At 42.3% G+C, this 25,778-nt stretch overlaps 1 protein-coding gene across 2 annotated transcripts in view; it reads left to right on the plus strand.

Moving 5' to 3' along the window:
- Positions 1 to 2,416: 2,416 nt before the first annotated feature.
- Positions 2,417 to 25,778, plus strand: part of TADA1 (transcriptional adaptor 1) — a 29,450-nt gene continuing 6,088 nt past the window's right edge. Inside the window, exons 1-6 of one of the 2 annotated variants that reach the window (XM_030572385.1) lie at positions 2,417 to 2,599; positions 11,164 to 11,255; positions 11,692 to 11,757; positions 20,908 to 21,005; positions 23,128 to 23,337; positions 24,935 to 25,086. In XM_030572385.1, coding sequence (XP_030428245.1) covers positions 2,526 to 2,599; positions 11,164 to 11,255; positions 11,692 to 11,757; positions 20,908 to 21,005; positions 23,128 to 23,337; positions 24,935 to 25,086 — 692 coding nt within the window. In that variant the 5' untranslated portion in view covers positions 2,417 to 2,525. Of the gene's footprint in view, positions 2,600 to 3,105; positions 3,142 to 11,163; positions 11,256 to 11,691; positions 11,758 to 20,907; positions 21,006 to 23,127; positions 23,338 to 24,934; positions 25,087 to 25,778 lie in introns of those variants that run through there. The other variant, XM_030572386.1, reaches the window with a different exon arrangement.

The raw sequence follows: 25,778 nt of genomic DNA on the forward strand, positions 1-25,778 counted from the left end.
AGCTGGGGTGGGGCAGGGCTGGGGGCAGAGTGGCATCCAGAGTGCTGGGCAGCACTCCTTCCCACCCTCTGTGGCTCTGGTCTGGACACTTCTACACACACACCTCACCCCACCAATGTTCCTCCGCACCCTCCAGTTTGGGAACCACTGATCTAGCCCTTGGTTAGGGCTTCTAGGTCACTACCAACAATACAAATAGGAATCACACCAATAACATGCAAACATCACTTCCATAACCCAGTTCTCACACATTAAAGAAATAATTTAACACTATTTTAAAGATAGAAGAATTAATTCTTGGAGAAAATAGCAACTAACCTTTATTAAGACAGTATGAGGATAAGCAAGCAACATGAAAAAGAATAATATAAAAGAAGCATTTTATAAAAACATATTCTGTTAATACAACTTTTTGTATCAGCTTCTCTGAGAAAAGCTCTTAGGATAGTATTATTGTCCAGAGGTGTGGCTGTCTGCACAAGGAAAAACGTTGCCCCTTAAACATATAACGTACTGATGGCTAGAAAAGTGTTTGCAGGATCAGAGCCCAAGCATGTGTGTAATTTTACTCATATGAGCAGGCCATTGCAGAAACGTGTTTAAAGTTATGCGTGTGTCTTTAGAACATAAGAATAGCCACAGGAGTGGATCAGACCAGTGAATAGCCCAGTATACAGTTTCTGATAGTGGCCAGTGTCAGATGCTTCAGAGGGAATGAAAAGAACAGGGCAATTTCAAGTGATACATCCCCTGTCATTCAGTCCCAGCTTCTGACAGCTGGAGGTTTAGGGACACCCAGAGGATAGGGTTATCTCCCTGACAATATTGGATAATAGTCATTGATGGACCTATCCTCCAGGAACTTATTTCTTTTTTTGAATCCAGTTGCACTTTTGGCCTTCACAACACCCCATGGCAATGAGTTCCACAGGTTGACTGTGCATTGTGTGAACTATTTCCTTTTATTTTAAACCTGTTGCCTATTGATTTCATTGAGTGACCCCTAGTTCTTGTGTTATGTAGGAGGTAAATAACACTTCCTTATTCACTTTCTTTACACCATTTATGATTGTATAGATTTCTCTCATATGCCCTCTTAGGTCTCTCTTGTAAACTGAACTGGTCTTTTTAATCTCTCCTCATATGGAAGCTTTTACATACCTCTAATCACTTTTGTTGCCCTTCTCTGTACCTTTTCCAATTCTAATATATCTTTTTTTCAGCTGGGGTGACCAGAACTTCATGCAGTATTCAATGTATGGCCATACCATGCATTTATATAGTGGCATGATATTTTGTTTTATTAGCTATCCCTTTCCTAATGGTTCTTAATACTCTGTTAGCTTTTTTAGCAGCTGCAGAACATTGAGCAGATGTTTGCAGAGAACTATCCACAATGACTCCCAAAATCTTTCCTGAGTGCTACAGTTAATTTAGACCCCATCCTATTATATGTACAGTGAGGAATATTTGCAGGATTGGGGCCAAACTTAGAAAAATACAGACTTTAGATTGAAGAGAATTTATGTAAAACGAAGAGCTAACTCTAACTAGCTGCTGACCACTGAAATCAGGATATGGGCCCAAGACTGTTTAAGTATACACTGGATCACTGTAACAATTTGTGAACAATGATATGGGGCACTAGACAATTTTCTTTTAAACCATAGCTTGCATTCCGCAACTTCTGAATCTGTACTGAGATTCAAATAAATACCTCATGTGGGCTAAATCCATCCTATGTGGTGGATGATTTACTCTGACCTACAATGAAGATTTCTGGGAAGGACTATTTCACACATGGTGAATCCATGAGCCTACTCAGGGCACCCATCTGGGTGCCCAATAAGTCTGCAGTGCACACCAGCAGCACCTTCTGCACCCATGAGGCTGTGCTGTGAGAGACTCCCTCAACCTCCTCTCCACAAGCAGTGCAAATGGCCCCTCTCTCCTTAAGAATTGGGGGTGTGTGTGTGCATAACCCTGACCCCTCAAATTTTCCCTCCTGATTTTACAGGAACAGTCCCGACATTTGGAGCTTTTTCTTATATAGGCACCTATTATCCCCCACCCCAATTTTTCACACTTGCTATCTGGTCACCCTACCCATCACCTAGTTGCTGCTTCTTGACTCATACAAAGCTGATCCCATCTGACCACTTCTATCTTACCCTGCCAGGGCCCCACAAACCCTGCATGATACTGATCCCCCCTTGGCCCACCCCTCAGCGCTGACTGCTGGCGCGCTCCCACCTCTCCCTCTCGGCGCCCGGGGAACTGAAGCACCTGACAGTGACACACTACTCCTCCCACTCGACCACCACTGGAGAGTGACGTCATGTGACCGGCGCCGGGCTGCTCTAGAAGAAGAGGCGCGGCCGGGAATTGTGAAACAAACAAGCAGCGGAGGTGGGTGGGGGCAGAAGAGATAGGCGCTAGTGCACAAGTTAGTTGATGCTGTGGTTGCCGCGTACGGCTGGGCGCGCAAACGGCGCGGGAGGGCGGCAAGGCGCCGGGAGGGAGCTATGGCGACGTACGTGAGCGAGCTGGAGGTAGCCAAGAAGAACCTGAGCGAGGCGCTGGGCGAGAACGTGAAGCAGTGAGTGCGGCCCCTCCCCCCCCGCGCCCCGCCCGGCTAGGCCTGCCGAGCCGCGGCCTCGAGTTCTGCCCGGTCCCGGGGGAGCGGGGCCTGCCGGCTGGTGGAGGCCGCGGGGCTCAGCCTGGAGCGTGGCCCTGCCTTTCCCTAGGGCACCAGGCAGAGCCCGGCCCCCAGGGGGCTGAGTTCCCGGCCTGGTGGGGACCCCGGGGGCTCGGCCGCGGCGCAGGGCGGGGGACACCGGCTTCAGGCCGCGCGGGGAGAGGGCGGGGGCGGAGAGCCTGCTCAGGTGATGCGGGCCAAGGGGCCTTTGCAGGGGAGCGGTGCCTGACCCGGGAGCTAACCGCGGGAACCGTTAGGTCTGTCCGGTCTGTCTGGGCACCGCATTTCAAGAAAGATGTGGAGAAATTGGAGAGGGTCCAGAGAAGAGCAACAAGAATGATGAAAGGTCTTGAGAACATGACCTATGAAGGAAGGCTGAAGGAATTGGGTTTGTTTAGTTTGGAAAAGAGAAGACTGAGAGGGGACATGATAGCAGTTTTCAGGTATCTAAAAGGGTGTCATCAGGAGGAGGGAGAAAACTTGTTCACCTTAGCCTCCAATGGTAGAACAAGAAGCAGTGGGCTTAAACTGCAGCAAGGGAGATTTAGGTTGGACATTAGGAAAAAGTTCCTAACTGTCAGGGTAGTTAAACACTGGAATAGATTGCCTAGGGAAGTTGTGGAATCTCCGTCGCTGGAGATATTTAAGAGTAGGTTAGATAAATGTCTATTAGGGATGGTCTAGACAGTATTTGGTCCTGCCATGAGGGCAGGGGACTGGACTCGATGACCTCTCGAGGTCCCTTCCAGTCCTAGAGTCTATGAGTCCGCGGGGCCTGCGCTAGGCGGGGGCTCGGGCTGGGCTATCAGCGCTGCCTCGCAGGCTGGGACTTTGTTCCTCTCAGCAGCATGTTTTCATTCGTTGACAGGAAGCTTGAGCTTTGCAGGCCAAGCTTAATGGCCGTTCGGGCCCGTTTCACCCCGTGCTCGGGCCATCGGGGCAGTAAGAGATCAGGGGAAGTGATGAAGTAGCAGCCTCTGTCTCTTTTCCCACAGTCTATCTAGTTTAATTCTATCCAGTTAAAACTCCGGATTTAGCAAAAAGCTGGCAAATGTAGCCGGAAGGGACCTGCTGACTCCTGCTGCACTCTTGTTTACTTTATATGAGCTGGTCTTCATGCTGAGAGGCAAGCTTTTTTCACCCTCTGGGTTTGCACTAAAACATCCTGTTCCACCATGAGAAACTGTAGGCCCACCTTTTTAACACAGGTGGGGCTTAACTAGGTCATTTAAAGTCTGACTATTTAATTAAGGATGCCCCTTTTCCTCTCTGCTTAAACTAAACCGCTAGTAAGCAAAATGAGAACTGGTTGTTCTCTCTTGGTCTTTTACTTACAGTAAACTTAGAAATCTGCAAGAATTCTGTCTGAGTACAATGGACCAGATAGTTCATGTGCCTCTGCCTATGCTAAACTTTAGTTTTATATAATTGTTTCCCCATTTTCCCTGTAATAAACTTAGGGCTTGTCTACATCAGAAAGTTGCAGCGCTGGTGAGGGAGTTACAGCACTGCAACTTTGAAGGTGTACACATCTGCAGGGCACCACCAGCGCTGCAACTCCCTGTTTGCAGCGCTGGCCGTACTCCTGTTTTGTCTCGGGTGTAGAGGATCCAGCGCTGGTGATCCAGCGCTGGTAATCCAATGTAGACACTTACCAGCGCTTTTCTTGACCTCCGTGGAAGGAGGAAGCCTCTGGTAATCAAGCTGGTCTCCTTTCCCGGTTTGCTCTCTCGTTCCCGGAACCCCGAGCAAGCAGGTCTCCTTCCCTGCGGTTTGCAGGGTGGTTCGGGGAACGCGAGAGCAAACCGCGGTGAAGCTGGTCTCCTTTCCCGGTTTGCTCTCTCGTTCCCGGAACCCCGAGCAAGCAAGTCTCCTTCCCTGCGGTTTGCTGGGTGGCTCCGGGAACGCGAGAGCAAACCGCGGCGAAGCTGGTCTCCTTTCCCGGTTTGCTCTCGGGTTCCCGGAACCCCCCTTGAAGCCGCCCAACAGTGCTGCAGTGTAGCCACATCTAACACTACTTGCAGCGCTGGTTGCTGTAAGTGTGGCCACTCTGCAGCGCTGGCCCTATACAGCTGTACTAATACAGCTGTAACAACCAGCGCTGCAAAATTTTAGATGTAGACATGGCCTTAAATAACAAATTAGAGACTTCTGTTTATAAGCAGTATAACAGAAACTGAATTTGTCAGTATAACAGACAAATGGGTTCTGTCTTCGGTTTTTCCACTGGGTTATTTTGACTCTGGTCAAGTCACTTCACATCTGTGTGCCTTTATTGTCCCATCACCAAAATGATATTTCCATTCCTTGTAAAGCACTCTGTGAGAGCTAGGTATGCCTCTACCCCAATATAACGTGACCTGATATAACGCAGAAAAGCAGTGCTCCGAAGGGGCAGGGCTGTGCACTCCCGTGGATCAAAGCAAGTTCAATATAACGTGGCTTCACCTATAACACAGTAAGATTTTTTTTTTGGCTCCTGAGGATAGCATTATATCGAGGTAGAGATGTAGTATTATTAATGGCAGGCGTAAACTCTGGGTATTAGAGTGCTGCATCCAAAGAAGTGGGTATTCACCCACGAAAGCTCATGCTCCTATATGTCTGTTAGTCTATAAGGTGCCACAGGACTCTTTGCTGCTCTTACAGATCCAGACTAACACAACTACCCCTCTGATAGGTGTATCTGTATGATCTAGAGAGCACAGAAACACAATTCTCACCCTCCATCTGCAGATGCTCCATCTTCTATGCTTCTTGGCATGTTATAAACCCTAATGCCATACCTTCTGCCTTCTCTAGATACTAGAAGGGGGAAGGCATTTTTCTCTTCTACCTTTCATCCCATTTCACAGGCATCTGCCTTTGAAGGCAGGTGTCTGCTACTCTGAATCTTAGTTTTTTGGGGATCTTGCCTTATGGCTCTATGCCTGCTGTGAGTCAAACTGACTCAAGTCTTGTCAATTTCATTCTGTTGCTGTTTTAGCATGCTATGGGCAGCATCACAGGTAGTAGACTGTCTGCAGACTCAGTGTGACAACTTTCTATTATATCTGTAAGTTTATCTTCATAATCTCCACTTATAAGAAGTGGGTTTCAGCCATTATGGTTCTATTTTTAAGCATTTTGTAATAGAGATCTGTATCATTAGCTCCATTTTACAGAGGGGGGGGAACTGGGCTCACACATGTGAAGTGACTTGCTCATTCACCCAGCTGACCATTGGGAGAGCTGGGAATAGAACTAGGTCTCCTGGGTCTCAGTCCAATGCATTGTGCCAATAAGCCACATTGTATCCCTTAGTTAGTGGAGCACAGCTGTTTCTCATCCCTCTTGTCAGGGAAAGTTTCCTATTCACCAGGGTTTTTCGGACCCTGTTGGTCTAACACTGGCCAATTCTATTATATATTCATTTGATGAGTTGATTGTTTACATTATTGGGAGCACTTTCCCTTTTCCCTCAAATGTGCTTTTAAAGTTTTACATCAGGGTCGGCAACCTTTCTGTAGTGGTGTGCCGAATCTTCATTTATTCACTCTAATTTAAGGTTTCGTGTGCTGTGCCAGTAATACATTAACATTTTTAGAAGGTCTCTTTCTGTAAGTCTATAATATATAACTAAATTGTCCTATGTAAAGTAAATAAGGTTTTTAAAATATTTAAGAAGCTTAATTTAAAATTAAATTAAAATGCAGAGCCCCCTGGACCAGTGGCCAGGACCCAGGCAGTGTGAGTGCCATTGAAAATAAGCCTTCGGCACACATGCCATAGGTTGCCTACCCCGGTTTACATCATTCGCCACAGTGTTTTATATCATAGAATATCAGGATTGGAAGGGACCTCAGGAGGTCATCTAGTCCAACTCCCTGCTCAAGGCAGGACCAGTCCCCAGATAGATTTTTGCCCCAGATCCCTAAATGGCCCCCTCAAGGATTGAACTAATAGCCCTGGGTTTAGCAGACCAATGCTCAAACCACTGAGCTATGTATGGGAAGAAGGAGAAATATTAAAAAAAATTATTTCTGATCATAACTATGACTGGGTAATATCATTACCTTAAGGACTCTATGCTTTTCAGCCCACCTCTCTGCTCATTTCCTGTCCACCACACTGCCTGGGATTAAACCCATGAAATGGGATGTGCACTGCTCTGCAGTGTTTGCACTGCGAAAAATCTATCAATTTAACAGGAGGCTATAGGCAGAGTTGCGGGGGGGAGAGATCTGGAAACAGTCACAGGAAGTGTTATGTCTCCCCTCTCCTATGTGGATTAAAAATGATACGTTTTGATTCAAAAATATTTAAAAACACAAATGTTTAATTCCCCTTTCTCCCCGCCCAACTTATGGTTGCTGAAACAGCATTAATTATCCCAGTGTTCTCTGTGCTCATCAGCAGAGTCACAAAGTAATTGCTGTCATGGTGACCGGTGGCAAGGTGGCATATCTGCTGAATCATTTAGGAACAGGAGTAGGGATCCATGGGGGTGTGGGAGGGTAAGAAAGGTGCTGCAGCTGCATGTTGTAATCTTGGTGGGGGGGATGGAGGCCTGCTCTGTTTCCCTCTGCATCTTTATCTGAGAGGGAAACAGAGGTTTGAAGCACTACTAGGACTCAAAAAAGTAAGTAAATGCCTATATTCCTCTGCTTTATATTTGGAGAGAGCCAGCTGGCTTCCTCAGATGCTGTACTCCCTTCTTCCACCAATGAAATGTTTTGGCTCTGTCTTGGAATGTCTGAGCAGCCCTTAAGAATAAGTTGATGTGACAGCAAGGTGGGAACCTTTCCCGGCCTTCAAAAACCATGCATTCATAGACACAATGAATGTGACCTACATGCACTTCTTAATGGAATGTTTTTATTATCCTGAACAAATGTACTGTCTGCTATTAAATCCATTTGTTGTCCCTACTGGAGTAAAATCTGGCTGTGATCCAGATTTATTACTAAATTTCTGACATCCAGCCACACTTACAAACAGCAGGGCTCATGATCTGTAGATTTCTAAATTGTCTGAGTGTTTTCAACTAGTTTCAGCATTGAAGGTTAAACCCAACATACAGGTTAAAGTCTTCTGAATTTTAAATACCTTCTCTTTTTAAGAGAACCACCATTCCAGGGAATGAGAAACTTCAAAGAAATGTAGAAACTTGTGGAGGTATCTGTCAGGGAATGTGTATTAAGAATGCTCACAAACGTTCAGAGCTCTTGGTGCTATAGCTAAGTATTATTGAGATTCTAAGTCAAATATAAACTCTGATCCCAAATATGGGACAAACTACCTTCCTAATGAGACGTGCTGCTCTCACCGCCTATATTCTTGGACTACATTTGTATGACTGTTTATATTCAGCAGTAGCATGTTAATATAGGAGTCTCTGTAATAATGTACTGGTTCCGGAACTGGGGTGTTTGAAATGTTACAGGGGGTTCTCGCGGGGGAAGAAATTCCCTAATGACAGACAGAGCTGTCCCTAGGGACCTGGACAGCACGGGGCCAGCAGTCTGGAGCCCCTGTACTTTCAAGAGCTAAGCAGATTAAAGCAAGCATATCTATCAGACTGAAGAGATTTAAAGTTCAATACTCCTTATAAGGAATGGAAAGGGGGTGGATTTTTTCTTTTTTTTTTTTCTGGTTTTTAAAATTAAATAGGCAGCTAGTATTGTTTTAAAATTATTATGAAGAACAAGTTTAAGATTTGTTGTAACGTGTTTGCCTGGGCTGCTCAAGACCAGAATGCTTGTGTAGGAGGAACTCTTTGGGTTGGCTTTTTTTAAATACCTTCATGCTGTTTCATATCTGATACTCCTTGATGAAACATGGGAGCCTTGTCTTATAACAGGGTTATTCAAAGTGATACAAGTTACACAAGTGAGATCTTGGAATTGTGTTGCCGTTTTCATAGTGTAATGATAATTATTTATGTGTAATCGTGTCATAAAAACAAATTTTATATTTCCAAATCACTGCTTTTATAATTCATACTCAGGTAAAGGAGAAAATCCCTGGAAATATTCATTTTTAGGAGGGGGTTCATAAGACTTGATATTTTAGTGAAAGGGGTTCACAGGTTGTGGAAGTTTGGGAACTGTATTAATGTGTTTGTGCTCCCTCTGCTGGCTTTGCTGCTGCATAACTACGTCCAAAACTGACCTGTTAAATCTTTGCGCTAATGAGTGATTAGCGTTAGTACAAATGTTTGCAAACATTTATACATGCCACCAAAGGGGAAAATGGATAATTCTGAGGAACTGGTTTTCCTCACTGCTTCTAAAAGTCTGTACCCCATTTTCCAGTCAGTACAAACTGGCCCTTAAATGGATTCAAATAACATAATCTTGAAACAACTTGACATTATTTTTTAATGACAAAACAAAGGAAAACCTGTAGTGTGGGTAGCCTTGTGAGTATTTGGAAGCCAATATCCTTCTAAAAAACGTGTGTGGTTTAGGGGGGGTTCAAGTTTTTTGTTGTGTATATATGGCTAAAGAACTTTTTACTGATGGTTTTAATTTCCTTTGCAAGGTCTAACTTTGCTTGGCTTTTGTCAAGTCTCACTTTTTCCCTACACTTGCTGACCTCCAAGAAGTAGCTTTCCTTGCTGATCCATTCCTTGTAAGCTTTCTGCTATCTTCGAATAACATGTTTGAGATGCTTCTTCATCTAGTTGGATCTGCAATCCTTCCCTAGGAATTTTTTTCCCATTGCTTGGGACACAGACTTCAGATAGCTATGTTAAATCAAAGTTGCAGAAACTGCAAACAACCTGCATGTTCAGATCCTGGAGTTCTTCAGTCCAATTCGCTAACTAATTCCTTTTACATTTGCCCTTTTTGAAATCAAGGACCCTAGTTGCTGGTCTATTTTTGATAATTCAGTTTTAACTAAATGGCAGGATAAACTTGCATTCACTCAAAGGTTGTACTCTATTACCAATTCTTTTATGAGGTCCTTGCTGCTTACCAATACCAAATTTAAAATGGCATCATGTCTTGTAGGTTCAGTAACTATGTGGTGAATAAATCTGTCAGCTATCACATCCAGGAATAGCTGGGACCTACCATTATAAGTAGCACTTGTCCCCCCAGTCTGTATCTAGGCAATTAGTCTCCCATAATCACACAATTCCCAGTAATATTTATTAAATTAAAAACATTAGGTCTCTATCCAAATCCAGTCCTGGAGGTGTGTAGCATACCAAGTCTAAATACAGTTGGAATACACAAGGGTGTAACCAGCTGATGCTGTGCAATTTAGAAGACAGACTACTTCAAAAACAACCTCCCTAACCTTTAATAATCTAAAGTTGTGACAAAACTAAAAATTAACTTTAATTATGTATTTCACTGCAGTTATTAAAACAAGTGAAACCAATTGGTCTAGTTTTGTTGTCCCCACTTTCTGATTATCAGTCAGTAACACAATGCTCTCTGGCTTACCAACACTGCAAGGAAATATTTTAATCTTCCTCCTTCACCCTGAAAGAGATCTTGGAGTCATTGTGGATAGTTCTCTGAAAACATCCACTCAATGTGCAGCGACAGTCAAAAAAGCAAACAGAATGTTGGGAATCATTAAGAAAGGGATAGATAATAAGACAGAAAATATCGCACTGCCTCTACAGAAGTCCATGGTATGTCCACATCTTGAATACTGCATGCAGATGTGGTCACCCCATCTCAAAAAGGATATACTGGAATTGGAAAGGTTCAGAAAAGGGCAACAAAAATGATTAGGGGTATGGAACGGCTGCCATATAAAGAGAGATTAATAAGACTGGGACTTTTCACCTTGGGAAAGAGACAACTAAGGGGGAATATGATATAGGTCTATAAAACCATGACTGGTGTGGAGAAAGTAAATAAGGAAGTGTTATACTCCTAATACAAGAGCTCGGGGTCACCAAATGAAATTAATAGGCAGCAGGTTTAAAACAAAAGGAAGGATTTGTTTCACACAACTCAGTCAACTTGTGGAACTCCTTGCCAGAGGATGCTGTGAAGGCCAAGTCTATAACAGGGTTCAAAAAAGAACTAGATAAATTCATGGGGGATATGTCCATCAAGACTACTAGCCAAGATGATCAGGGATGGTGTCTCTAGCCTCTGTTTGCCAGAAGCTGGGAATGAGTGATGGGGGAATGGATCACTTGATGATTACCTGTTCTGTTCATTCCCTCTGGGGCACCTAACACTGGCCACTGTCAGAAGATCGGCCACTGGGCTAGATGGACCTTTGGTCTGACCCAGTATGGCTGTTCTTATGCAACCCTCTCTGTTTTCACTGATGTTATTTAAAACATTGCTTTCTTTTATTAGATTATTATTTTTTTTTAAACGTACACAAAGTTAAATGCTGGACCTGAACTAAATGACTGTCCATTTAAGAAATGGGAGAAAAGGAATAGACTTAGTAGGCAAAGCAATGTTGTTTATAGTGCTTAACGTTTTCTCTCCCTTGCACAGATACTGGGCGAACTTGAAACTTTGGTTCAAGCAAAAGATCAGTAAAGAAGAGTTTGATCTAGAAGCTCGCAGACTCCTCACCCAAGATAACGGTAAGAGACAGTCCCTAGGAGTGTCCCTTTTTCTGTTTTCGCACATTTCTCAAAATACCACATTCTGAGTTAGTTGCTGCTTGCTACACACCAATGCATGAAGTATGACTACATAACTTCTACTGCTCCACTAGAACTTGCCTCTTCTCTTGGGCCACATGATCTTACCACTGCTGAGAAAAGAACCTTCGCCTTTACAGCTCCTAATTTCATAGAGAGGCTAAAAACCTATGTAAAGGATATCAATTGGAAGGTGTATGTAGCCAGTGGAATGCCTGGGAAAACATGGCTTTGGAAGGTGTAAACAAAATCACTTTATAAGGTAGCTTCCAGTGGCTGCCTTTGGACTTTACCTGCCATGTTGCTAATGTGAATCTGTCTTCAAGTAAAACTTTCTTTCCTGGTGTTGGTCTGAGTGAACTCTTTCTCTTCGCAGTCCATTCTCACAATGATTTCCTCCTGGCTATTCTCACTCGATGCCAAATCCTGGTTTCTGCACCAGGTAAGAGAACAAACTATTAGTTTTTTTTTTTTGTTTTTTTTTTTTAAATCAAACAGCATAGCCCTGGGAACTGTTTGTGGTGGGCTTTGTTCTTAAGCTATATGCCTGACTTATTTAGTCTTAAATTTGTATGTTCTCTTATGAGATAGATGCCGTATAAAACAGTGGGGATGCTGACTGGGGCCTTTAGTTACTATTGCAATATAAATATGATCATCTATATAATAAGGATTTCACACACTTGGCTAAAGACTAGTGCTCTGCATTGCCATGCAGGAGACCCAGGTTTGATTTCTAGTCTCATGTTTCTTTGGCTGTTAGTTCTGTACGGTGGTATGCTCTGTGCCCCACCAACCTGCAGGGCCGAGTGAAGGGAGGTTTTGCTCCATGTTCTCCAGCGATCTGCTTGGTATGATGTGAGACTAGTGTTGACAGTCTTGTGTCAGAAAGATGGAAACTCTGAGTCACGGAGGGAGGCAGCACTAGGGGGGAGAGAGGGGTTTTTTGGGTTGGTTTTTGGTGTGTTTTGCCCTGTCCTTTCTCCAGAGTAGAGGGGAGGACCGGAAGCTTCTAGTTGTAAAGTTTTAATTAAAATGTTGCCAGTAAATTTAATATCCTTCTGTTAAGCCCCTGCAGCTATCGCATTATGTCTGGTGTTACGTTGGTCTGTGGTGTCTAGTGAGTTTCAGTATTGCTGACACCAGAATGGATTTTGAAAGGATGGGCCAAAAACTTCGCCACGAGACCCTTTGAGTGAAAGATATTCAAACTGCAAATTAGAATGAGTTTGAGATGGCTAGAAAGTTCAGGGACCAGCATCTTAGGGTCTTGTGCTGAGCCTACTGTATTGTATTATGCAGTCAGCATAAACAATTGAACCTGGCTAACTGAACACCGTAAGTTCTCCATGTAACTTACGCTGCTTCTCGTTGATTGATTATATATATTTATATAAATATAACTTGTTTCCATTGGGGTGGCTGTAGCAAATACTTTGCACTTGGTTTGTTTTATAATCTAAACCTTCTGAATAAAACCAGACAGACTTAACCACAGCCCGACTAACCTTTCAAAAAAGACAAGGCAGTGAACTGGGACTCCACACGTCTGGATTCCATTTCCTAGGATTGACACAGACGTTGTCATGTGTAACATTGGACACGTAGGGCTCAGGGTCTGGTCGGGAGAGGATCTCCGCTCCTGTTTAGGCACCTGAATGGGTGGCCAGATTTTTGCACAGCTCTTGACAGCTCCATCTGAGAACAGGAGCTGCTTGGTGCTGAGCAAGTACACTTAGAAAATCTAGTCCTTCATTTCTCAGTACCCCTTATCCCTATTTTTACAGCTAGGGAAAATACTTCTCCACTTCCTAAGAGTGATGTGAAGATAAATCCATAAAAAGTTGGGAGGCACTTAGATACTACAGCGACAGGCGCTGTGTAAGTACCTAGACATTCAAAGCATCGCATGAGTACTCTGTAGTAGTAATAAGAATCATGGTAGAGCTGCTCGCATTCTGTTCCAGATTGGTGATTTCAGGGAAGATTCTTGTTAGACCCCTGAGAATACTTAGCTTGTGGAAATTGCCTCCTTCAGTGTTTTTGTTCTTAGGCAGACTTTGAAGAACTACTTGTGTTTTTTGCTTTCATATGCTTGTTTTCTCTCCCCCAGGAAATCCTGCTGAAATGTACATTCAGTTTATAGGGTCTCTGATCCATCTTGATGAGCAAAGCAATTAATTGTTTAGCTAATCCTGGCTTCTGTAGGGCTCCAATTTCTTTTTCAGTAATCTTGAGCTGACAAAGACTTGAAGCTATATTCATCTACACCTGAGACTGGATAACATTTTTATTAATTATTCAGGGTTGGCAACGCATTTTGATTTAAGGGCCACCAAGTCTGACATGCAGGGATGGGTTGACCATGTCCCGTTTGCCTCCAAAGAGAGGAGGAGGAGAAGTGAAAAGAAGAAATGTGTGAGAGAGAGAGAAATGGGAATAAAGCGACAACTGAAAACAGAAGAGAGTGATCAGCGAGATTCTCCTAACCCTTTGTCCTTCTCTCTTCTGGCCAAGAAAATAAAATACTGAAAAAAAAAAATACATTAAAGAAATAAACAGCATGGGCGGGTTCTTTTCTATACCCTATATCCTTGTAGCTTAATCTCTGTTTAGTACGTTTCTTTTTCTCTCTGCTCTTGCCGCTGTATACTCTGTGTTGAAAAAGTCGCAAGTGCTACTGCCTTCCTTTTGCTGGGGTTTGACTGTATTCTGCTGCTCCTATGGCAAAGCAGTACAAGCCTGGAGTGAAGTAGCTCTGTCCTTTCTCAGCTTGTTGCCTTTGTTAACAAGGCTAGAAGCTGGCTCAGTCTGCAGTGGATTGGTTGTCAAAAAACCCTTGACAATGTGAAGTTGGCAAATCTTGAACTAAACAAGAGTAGCCATTAAAGTGCCTCATGTGCTAATACTGCTCCCTTCAATGTGTGCAACAAGTACAAGCTGTGCTCTAGAAAGTAGTAAAATGAACACATGCTGTCACTTTTATAATGCTACTTTTCAGCACCTCTAGTTATGGAAAGAGATGCAGTTCCTTAATATTGCACTAGATGACAGCTACAACATATGGCTTGGCTGTGTGGATTTGTGTGTGGTAACACACGTGCTCAAAAGAGCAGTTAATGTTGCTTGAGCCTCCTTGGCTCTGAATCTGCTGATATTGTTGCAGCTTTAAAATATCCAGGCTTAACATTATATTAATCTATTTCCATAAAACCTGATGAGAGAATGGTGGCATAAGGACTTAGTAGCAACACATGGAATCATATAGTCTATGAAGGTGGTACAACTGCACTTGTCATCTCTAATGAATTTATTTTTAGAGAATTTCTGGCTTTCTCTAATCTGCCTATTACAACAACTTTAAAAAAATGATTAGTGACTAGGGGGAGAGAGGTTTTATGCTTCAGTCTGACAGCAGGGAGGCCTGGTAGTGTTGATTGCTTCCAGGCTTGTGTTCCGCACTTGAACACTGCTAAGCAAACTCTCTCTGTCATTTTTGAGGTTCCCAGTTGTAGTGGAATTCAGCTGTCATGACTGAAAAGAGTGAGAGCAGTCCCTCAGCATAGCTGGGGTTACTTATATAAAGACTTTTTTTTTTTTTTTTTGAGGATAAGAACTGAAATCTTGACCTTGCTGCTGTCTTCACGTCTGAGCTAATGCAAAGAATTATGGCTCTGTATGATGTGCTGTTGGTAAGAAGACAGCTGTGTTTTTTGAACAGCTGTGGCTTTTCTTCACTACTGTTTTTCCTCATGGTGTCCCATGCTCACTCCCTCTACCCACTCTCTTAATTTCTGGCCTTCCCAAGCTGTCCTTACTTTGTGCTTCTAAAGATTCTCAATGCTTACAGTTCGGTCTTATGCCTTCTGCAAAAGAATGTATTCTAGTAGGTGTAGAAGGTAAGACAAGTGGAGAGTACTGCATGTTCTGTCTCCCATCCAAATGCTGACCAGTCATGCAAGGCTATAGGTCAGAGGAATGCAAGCCAAGTGCATAGGTATAATAACAGACCCAGGGAAAGAATAAAGAAAAATGGCAAAGCCTGATGTGATCTGTGCAGCACAAAGCAATAGAATGCAGGAGGAAGTAGCTGTCAATGAGTGGGTGAACAACAGCATCCATCTCACACAGATGGAGTTCATTATTTCAGTGCCTTCAATATGGACCTGATGATTAAGCGCTAGAATACTGTGTTTTAAAAGGTATTCTAAGGGTACGAGGCTCAAGAAAATTAACAGGAAAGATTAAAACCAGAACCAAACTATTAGGCTGTAGAGACTCACCTTCATAGTAGCAAAACACTAAGCATGTGCTTAAATCCTTAACTTTACGGCCCATCGGCTTCAACAGACTTAAGCATGTACTTAAAGCTAAATAAGTGCTCAGCTGAATAAGGCTGGATTACTTGCCTACTTTTGTCAAAGAGAACCTGTATGGTCAAGAACATTGGCCCAAGGAACACTTTAACCCAGAGATCTGTTTGGGGATTTTACACGATCAGAAAGTGACCTATAGTTCTCTATTTTCCCTTGCAGTTACAATCTTAGGAGTGTGAAGCCCCAAGTTCCATAACTAAACATCCAAGTGACAGTAGAGAAAACAGGATTGATGTGTTGAAAGGATAGGCTTTTAGCTGACATTGCTGTAATTGTCTGGAAGAATTAGGAAATCAGATAGCTAGTTGGATATCACTACTGCCACATAGATTCAGCCCTCCTGGAAAATACTATGGAGGTTCTTCAGGATCCCAATTTAGAGTTCGATCAGTAAATATGATAATGAGTTATTTGGATATCTGCGATAATAATGAAATTCTTGTTTTTTTCATATTAGCTTATTTTTCCTCTCTGCCCTGCTAACACTGAGCCAAGGGTTGGGGCTTGTAGGAATAAAACAGGTTCTCTGCTAAGGGTGAGAGAAGTAAAGAAAATATCCTAGGAATTCTATAGAAGCCAAACTATGACTAGTCTACATGCTAAGTAGGTAAAGAATAACTGCTCTGAGATCCTTGATAAACTGTAGAAAATCCTAGAGAAATGAGCACATCCTGAATTAAACAGCAGCACCCAACAAATTCAGATTTAGCAATTAGCCATGATGCTCAATGAAACAAATATAAATTTTAAAATTATCAAAATAAAAACAAAATTCAACCTTTCTCCTAAATTCAACTGACATTTTAAAACAATATGCAGAAACAAAATTAGAGGCGTTAGAAGCAAATTGATCTGTTTACATCATAAAGAGCATTAACTTCATAGGCTATTATTTTTACTGAGTGGGCAAATAAGACAACTGGCTGTATAACTGAAACAATACTGTTCTATAACAACCATACTAATTCTTGAGTTAATGTTGTGAAAGGCTTCAGGGCCAAGATTGGGGATAGACTTCCCCCCCCTCAAAAGTTAAGTAAGTAATAGTACTGTATGTAATGTGGCAAATCTTCAATCTGGCCAGGCTCTTCTGGGCAAAAGTGATGGTGCCTCTCAGTGCCAGTGTATATACTTCCCAAATAAACCAACGGCATTGTTTGAAAACAAACAGCCATAAAGGCTCTCCTTAACTGTTCAAAATTTCCAAATATTCTTGACTCTATGGATGGCCTTTAGATAAGGGGGCCAAGGAGCCATTTGTTACATTAACATCTGCCTTATCTGGTAGTTTACAAATATCTTCTTCTAAGCTTAATCAAAATTTTCACACATGTAACCCCCACCCCCAAATTATTCCACACCACTCTCTCTTGTCATCCTACAGTAGAAAGCCTTGGCATTTTTGGAGTTTGATTTCTGAGCGGAAATTGGAGTGAGTAGTGTATTAATCGTGCATATATGGTGCTGCAGTAGGCTGTGACTTTTCCTTGTCCCTAGAACCATTATTAAAAACCAGGGCCAGAACCCAGTTAAGGTTAGGATTTCTTAATTTTAAATCTGGAATACTTCCTCTTACCCCAACCTCTCAACCTGGGTTATCTCACAAGAGGCTTCTCTCTAACCTTCTGAGGTGTGGGAAGGAACAGCAGGAGTGGACTGAGTATTGGCATTACTCTTCTCGTACATTCATGCTCTGTATTCTGAGGTTTGGAGCTGAGACTGAAACAACCCAGCTCTTCTGAATCAGAAGAAATGCCAAATACCCTCTTTGGGTTAGGAGCTACAAATGAGGGGACTTCAGGGGTAAAATCTTTCAGAGATTTTTCCAGAGCTGCCAAATTCCCCCTAACATAACTTTGAAATTCAAAAAGCTTTTCTTTGGTTTCTGACACATCTTTAAACACTATTTCCAGTAACTTCCCTGTAGTCAAATAACGATCACAGTATTATTAACCCCACCATAGCGTGTCTGTGTGATATTGTCCAATTTTATGTTGTCTGCTCTTTGACAAGCTAATAGTTGCGTAACTGCATTATTTTATTGGCTATCCTATGAAATGTGTGGTAAAACATCTACCTTTCTGTATTTTTATTGGTTATTTGTTTGTTTTGTTTCTTTAATAAAACAAAATGATCATAACAGGATACTAAAAGCCTGAAGGAGGGGCACTGTTATTTCCCTGAACAGCATTGGGGTGCAGATGCTTGCAGAGGAAACATAAAGGAGAGGTTTGGTTGTGTATTAGACATATTATCATGAGAGAGCTGGGCAGCCCTTTCCTCCTAGGAAGCAATCCCAATCTTTGTTCCTTAGTGGGAGCTGCACACTCAGCCAGAGAGCTCAAACTGGGGGCAGGGCAGGTGCCTGATAGGACTGTGAGTAAACAAAAGAATCCATCAGATCAAACCTTCTCCATGGCCCCTCCCCCAGAATAATGGTGTGGGAGCTGGTGTACAAGATTCTGGTGAGACCTTCTGGTCTGATATCGCATAACAACCATCCTTACTGCAGTTGGTTTCACTCGGTCCTTCCTCATCCTTCCCTCAGTTCCACATGGTTGCTAGCTCTCTGTCTGCTTCCTGGGTCTCTGTTTCTTCTGCAACTTCTTTCATACTCCCCTGCGCTTTAAGGATGAATATGGCCTTTGTTTATGAAGGGCCTGATCTCGTGCTTATTAAAGTCAATAGAAGGACTTACACTGACTTCAGTAAGACCCAATGAGCCAGACTTTGATACTCTCATTGATCCTGGGTAGAACTTTACTCCACAAAGTTGTTCGCCACTTGTGGCATCAGATACTGTTCAGTTGTGAGTAAGGGGATTGGGATCTGGCCCCAAGCATTGGACCAATATGTTGCTACAAATTTACCTTTCAGCAAGTCTGCCCATAAACTCCAAACTGAACTTTGTTGTTGCCTTAATTGGAATTGAATACTTGCCATGCACTGGATATTGAAAGGCTAATAGTACATGCTGTGTTAGAACATGACAATCTTTCTTACAAAACTCCAGAATGTCAAGCAATCTCTTCAATAAAAGATATATCTATATTATGCTTACACAATCCCTCTCATTTCAAAATGACTTACAAACTATAGTCAAGAATGACTCTGCTAGTGAAATGTAGCCATTTCTGGGGTGACATGGCAACTGTCAAGCAGAACACAACAGTACTACACAACTGAACACGAAGAGTACCTTTTTAAAACTGAAAATGTAGCGGAAATTTATTTAGGCTGACCAGAATTCCTAGAGTTGGAATATGGCCAGAATGCTGACACCAAGACCCCTGCTCTTAAAAAGAATGTCATGGGATCTTTAAGGACCACATGTGATCAGAACCTTATTTTAAGTCTCATCTGAAATATATAAAGTACTTAAAGCACCTTAAAGAATCTATCTTTAAACATGAGATACAAGGGGATTCTTCATGTGCTTAACTGCTTTGCTAGAGGAGGGCCTAGCGGCATAGTTCATCCTAGTGCTACTTTTAATGCTTAAACAATAACACATTTAAATACACCACTACCCCAATATAACGCTGTCCTCAGGAGCCAAAAAATCTTACTGCATGACAGGTGAAACCATGTTATATCGAACTTGCTTTGATCCGCTGGAGTGCACAGCCTTGCCCCCCTGGAGTGCTGCTTCACCAGATTATATCTGAATTCATGTTATATTGGGCCGCGTTATATCGGGGTAGCGATGTACTTTAACTTTAAGCATAGAGAGAGTGTCTGCTGAGCTGCATGTGTGTGGAGAAGTGGGACGGGGTACTAGTGAGAGGGACTGAATGATATGCATCATCCTGCCTACAAAAACCTCTGCCTCCATGGCCCCGAGCAACTTCGTTCTATCTTCATAGCTACCCTGCAATGCTCTACTCTTTCCCTCCCCTTCCACTAGAAGAGTTAAGGTTGCTCTGGTGTGTTGCATAGAGAGAAACTTCTAGTTTGTGAGTGTGCAACCCCAGCTTGGTTTAAGAATTATATATTTAATTTTAATTGGTGACTTCCTTATGTCTAAAAAAAAATTTTTGGGGTGAGGAAATATGAAATGATTTGGGTGTAGAAAATTGTTTTTTAAATACATTTTATTCTCTTATTAGTAATTCTTCCAAGTCAACACCATTGTTACAAACTCCTTGGTGTCAGTGGTGTAGGGACTGCTGTGCCGAGCAATCCTTGTGTTATTGAGGGTATATATGGAGCTCTTACTCCTTGGGGCAGCTATTTTTCTGGGGAAGTAAGACAATATGAAATCCTAGGTAGGTAAAGGATTCATTAACAAGCATTAACAGACAATGCAATATCTGGGTTTTTTTTCCATCCCCCAATATAATTTGAGTTCTATAAGATGTTTCCGCACATACTGTTGTCCTCAAAAGTTTAGGTCACTGTTTTTAAACTAAAAAGCTCTTTCTGGGTGTAGACATTTGTATGCCGCTACGGGATTTGAAAGGGAAATTCCAAGCACTAATTCCTTGGTCAGACTCATGTCATGTGAGATAGCTCTGTGAAATATGTTGAGCAGTCTGGAGTCTCTAGAACTTTCAAGGTAATTATCAACATTAAAACCCAGTGAACACATATCTAGCATTTTTCTTTATATGATTTTGTAATTTGCATAATAGCACATACAGGACATACCTGAACAATTAGGGCCCAATTCTGTGAGGGTCAGAGCAGTCTCAGCTCAGCTCTTCCATAGGAGATGAGTATGCTCAACACCTCTCAGGAGTCACTTGGAGTTCTACAAGGTCTGACTTTAACTGTGCTTCTCAAGTATCTTGACGTACTGCTTAATAACTATCAACAGAAGTCATCCACCAGTTCAGTGCCTGCCATGTCCTTTTAGGTAGATGTAGTATTGTCTTAGCCATTATATACAGGTGCCTTTGTGATAGCCTCATGCATCTATTGCAGTTTAAAAACATGTTGCAAGAAAGGCACAATACAGTTCAGATAATTTCCCTCTGAAGCAATAGATTTATTGCTCAGATACATGGTTTTAGTAGTCAAGAATTGTAACTAGCCAAGTAATCTAAAGTAGAAATGGCACATGCACTTAAATTGGAAAGGATGGAAGTGCTCTTCAGAGGTGTCAGAACCTTGTGGGCTTTGTCTTGTTTTTAACTTTATGAACTAAATTATGTTGGCTACAAATGGGAGTGACCTTCCCTTCCCCACTTTTTTTCCTTCTCTCCTATTTTCAGAGGGTCCTGGGCCTCTGCCATGGACGGGTGGCTCTGCAACTAAACCTGGAAAACCTAAAGGAAAGAAAAAGTTTTCTTCGGTTCGGCAGAAGTTCGATGTAAGTTTATATTCTGCAGAGGGTCTCAGCTCTGCTAAACACTCTAGAAATGAAGAGCTGGTAACTTGTGAGCAGTAAATGGTCCCTTTGTTAGCCGGGACGGCTAAGATGCTTTACTTCATTCCCGCAGAAGCATTTGTAGTAAAGCAATAAGTATTCAAGTGTAATTACCAGACAAGTCTCTTTCAGTCCAGATATTTATAATTTCATGCTGCCCCGATCTCTTGTTGACTTTAAAAAGCTAAGTGCTTCATGAAGCAAAATGTTATTGTTCCATAAGTTATAGTCACCATTGTGCTTACCCCTTCTTCCCAACTTGACTTGCTGCGCAAGCGTGGTTGGGCTAGACAATTCCATATTGTTTTGGGCCGTCTGGATGGGTGCAACACTTTCTTTTAAATGGACCACTCTTAAAGGGCTCCAAGTTCTTAACGGAAAATACTTCGGAGTGCCTCTTCTCTGCCTAGCCCTTTCCCTGTGGGGTGCAGGGAGAAACACATAGGACCAGGTTCTCGTTTACATTAATCCCCATTTGCATTACTCTGGCATTCTAAAGGGTCTGTAAAGTGGGCCTACGTGGAGGCTGCTTTACATTGCCAGAGTGGTATAAAGGGCATTAGTGTGAATGAGAATTGGGCCCATAAACGCCAGAGACTAAATTTGACACTGGTGTAATCAGGCACTGTAATACTCTTTACAAACAGCGGTTTTAAAGAATTGTGAATCCAGTGCAAGTAGAATTGTATTTAGAAATTGCCACAATGATTCAGACAATATTTCTTACTATTCATCCTGTTTTGGCCGAGACTGTAACAGCAATGCATACAAGATGCTATTCAGATAATCTGTAGTATCTTCATTTATAAAAATTCTCAGTAATCTTTTCAAACTAAGCAATGATGAGAATCTGGTTAAACGAGTAATACATATGTCTGGTGGTGGATTTAAAACTTGGCTTGTTTAAAAAATGTGAATGTGTGTGTATATACTGTAGATGTGCATTTTTTTTCAGGAATGTATAATAGTGTAGAACTGTATTAAGGTTTTATCAGGATGAATTTTGGTAGTGAAGTTAATAATCCCATTAGAGTTAAGATGTTCAGCTGACACCAAAATACTGCTGAGAGAGATTTCTGTTAATGCTCCACTCGCTCTCTCAAAAGGACCACCTCTCTGCTGCAAGGAGGGCAGGGGAACAGAAGTCTCTTCTACTCTATCCCTTCCCTATCTTTCTCCCCCCCCCCCCCCCCCCCCCCCGGCTCCATGCATAACTTCTGTGCCTGTCTCTGCTATTAGTATTGACACAATTTCATTGCTACCCAGAAAGGTCCCAGTAACAGCTGTGAAATTACCAGATTTCATGTTAATTCCACTTTGCTTCTGCTTTCCAAAGGCATATGTTCTCTGTTTGCAGAATCAGTTACATTTTGAAGGTTATATCTTTGCAACCAAATGAAAGCTGAAGTCCTCAAAATTAGCAGAACAAATTCCCACTCATTAGTGGTGGTAATTTTTCCATCAGATTTAAATAAATGTTGGTTAGATATATGGTTATTCTTTGTAGTTTTGTATAAAGCTTTTATAACCCCCTCTATCCGAGGATGTCTTTACAAATATTAACTAATTAAAGCATCTGGTATTTTGGGATGACTAAAAAACAGCTACTTCTGAGGGGGAACACCCAGCTGTTTAGCAGCGCACAGCAATGTTAAGTTGAAAAGGTAAGGTAAATTGAAGTATAGTTGTAGCCATGTCGGTCCCACGATATTAGAAAGACAAGGTGGGTAAGGTCATATCTTTTATTGGACCAACTTCTGTTGATGAGAGAGACAAACTTTCAAGTTCTGTGTGGCTTGAAAGTTTCTCTCTCACCAACAGAAGTGGGTTCCATAAAAGATATTCCTTCACTCACCTTGTTTCAGGTAAATTTAAGACAGGCAGAATATCATAACCGAAGTTGGAACTCAGCTAGGCTGCTATGCTTAAAATCTCTATTCTCTTATGAAAAGTGCCGTGTTTAATGACCATCTAAATTCAGAACCTCAATTTCACAACTCCCCTGAAAGCTGTATTCAGTGCTGGAATTAGTAGTTTTTAAATGAAAAGTGTATTTGTCTGACAGCACCGATTCCAGCCTCAGAATCCATTGTCTGGAGCCCAGCAGTTTGTGGCAAAGGATCCTCAAGAAGATGATGATTTGAAGTTGTGTTCCCATACAATGATGCTTCCCACACGGGGCCAGCTAGAAGGAAGGATGATAGTGACTGCATATGAACACGGGCTGGACAATGTCACCGAAGAGGCAGTGACGGCTATTGTCTATGCTGTGCAGGTTAGAAAAGACAAACCAATGATGTGGTTTTGATTATGCTACCAACAAAAGGCTTTGTATATGGCGGGGCACTACAGTGTGTGAGAGGAAAATAGCTTCACTATATTTACAGGTGACTTATGAGAATCCATGCCATGTGTTTCAAAGGGGCCTCCCAAACTGGCACTGAAAGTTATTCCTGCAGCTCTTCAGATGAGAGTCTTGGCACACATAAAGGATCTTGGATTCAGCATACAAAAATATAATTTGCAGACGCTCAGAGTGAAAAATTGTAGGCACAGTTTTAGAAGCTGAGTTTGAAAAGTTGGACCTTCAGCTTTTAAACTAAAATATTTCTTTAACTATGATGGATTTTTAAAATGTATATTCCATTCCTAGCAGCAGCTTGTACTCCAGATTTATATCCAGAGGCCATAGGATTAGTTTTGAACAGTCCCTTTTTAGGCACATCAAGCTGTTGTAAAACTTGTCTGCTGTTGAAGCTCAAGCAAAGTAGATAAATCGTATAATGCCCAAACCGTAAGTGCTGATTACATGCAATTCCCATTGTTTTCTGTGGGAGTTATGGCGATTAGCATCTCTCAAGATCAGGTCCAAGCACTGCAAGCAACTACTTAGGACTTGTGCTTCTGGGGGCTTACACAGCAGACTCAGAGGCCAGTCTGATCTCTCGATCCGTCAATATGACCAGATGTGGGAGCAACTTTCTGCTTGTTCTTTCCACCCCTTCACACCCTCTCCAGCAGTTTCACCTCAGAAGGAAGACCAGCCCTTAATAAAAGCATAGTGTGGCTTTCAGAACAGCTTTAAGTGCAATATTCCCATGCACTGTCCGATGCTGATTATGAAACCCTTTCTTGTCCTCTACCATAGTGTGCTAGTTAATGGTGGGAATTTCCTGACATTTAAGAGACATTTTTAAGGTTGGTACCAGGAGAGCTCAAATGAGAGCTGCAAGTTTCAGTTCACAGGCAAGTGCACACACTCTGTTTACTGTGCTTGTTCTGCTTTGTGTACAAATAGGGTAATGAAATTTACACCAATCCTGCTGTCTGAGGGCAGGCTCCTGTGAAGTTTGGTATCCTACTGGTTTGCAGAAATAAATCAGGAAGAGAAACACATGAACATGTGATAGCAAGTAAATCAGCACGCGGGCTTTGTTTTGGTTGGGTTACCCTCCGGAGGAACTAGGATTTTTATTTGGGTTGGAGATCTGTTGTTTTTTTCAGGGCTATCTTGATTGATTGATTGATTTTTTTTTTTCAGATTCAGTACAAAACTATAAAATACATCCTCTTCCAGATATGTGATGCAGAGGGATGCTATTTGTATCATCCTCTACTGAATGCACTTCCTTTAAAATAACGTTGCCAGTTTGTGCCTCTAATAATGAAAACTATCCATATAACAGAATCCACCTGTTAATAGACTAAAATCAATAGTTATGAAACACTGTCTCTATATATGACCAATGGCATTTTTGATGTACTGATTGCAGCAGTATCTAGGTGGAAGGGATAAACAGGCCTATGTGACAATACTGTAAAGTTTTGAGAGCATGCTGCACAAATGGTAAAAGTAAGGTTTGTCATTACAGAATCACCTTAAGGATATCCTGGCATCTGTAGTATCCAGGAGGAAAGCCTATCGCCTGAGAGATGGTCATTTCAAATACGCCTTCGGAAGCAATGTTAACCCACAGCCTTACCTGAAGAACAGTGTTGTTGCCTATAATAATCTAATTGAATGGTAAGTGAGCTGTCATGGAGCTATCTTGTTCTAAACATAGTCAATGAGTAGTTGGTGTAGGAGACGGAGCATACTGATCCATTTTTTAAAACCCCAGGAGAAAACTTGGTGGTAATATTTAATATTCAGAAACTTCAGATGTGCTAGAGGACTATCCCTACTGGGCAGAGGGGAAGGACTTGGGTTTTAGCATAAAGTGCCCTGGCAAGAAGTCTGTGCCCCTTGCCACCGTCCTCATCTGCTAGGAAGATCCTGGAATTCCTTCTTGGGTGTTCTCTCTAGATCCAGTCTGAGGACTCATTTTTTCATATAAGCCTCTGGTTAGTAGGCGAGTGTTTGATTTGAAGCACATAGACTCTTACTCACCACCTTCCACCTATTTCTGGCTGCTGGAAGGGAGAAACAGCTTTCACCTGGGCATCTGTATAAAACCTTAAGATGAGATAAGATGCCCCCAATGGTCGTCTGACTTGTGAAGAATAGCGAAGGGGTTGGGCCACTATTTCTCTTCCCTGCTCTCCTGGCTCTACCACTTCCCGAGCCTTTCTTTGGGTCCTACTCCCATGTGGATAACTCCAATGTCTACCTTTGTTGCTTTTCCCAGACAGCCACCGTGTGGAATTGACAGAGATGCTGGCTCATGGCTACTGTGCAGAACTCTCTTGGTCAGCAGTAAAATTGTCAGCAATGAT

Source organism: Gopherus evgoodei, chromosome 8 (genome assembly GCF_007399415.2).
Source record: "Gopherus evgoodei ecotype Sinaloan lineage chromosome 8, rGopEvg1_v1.p, whole genome shotgun sequence".
NCBI lineage: Eukaryota > Metazoa > Chordata > Testudines > Testudinidae > Gopherus > Gopherus evgoodei.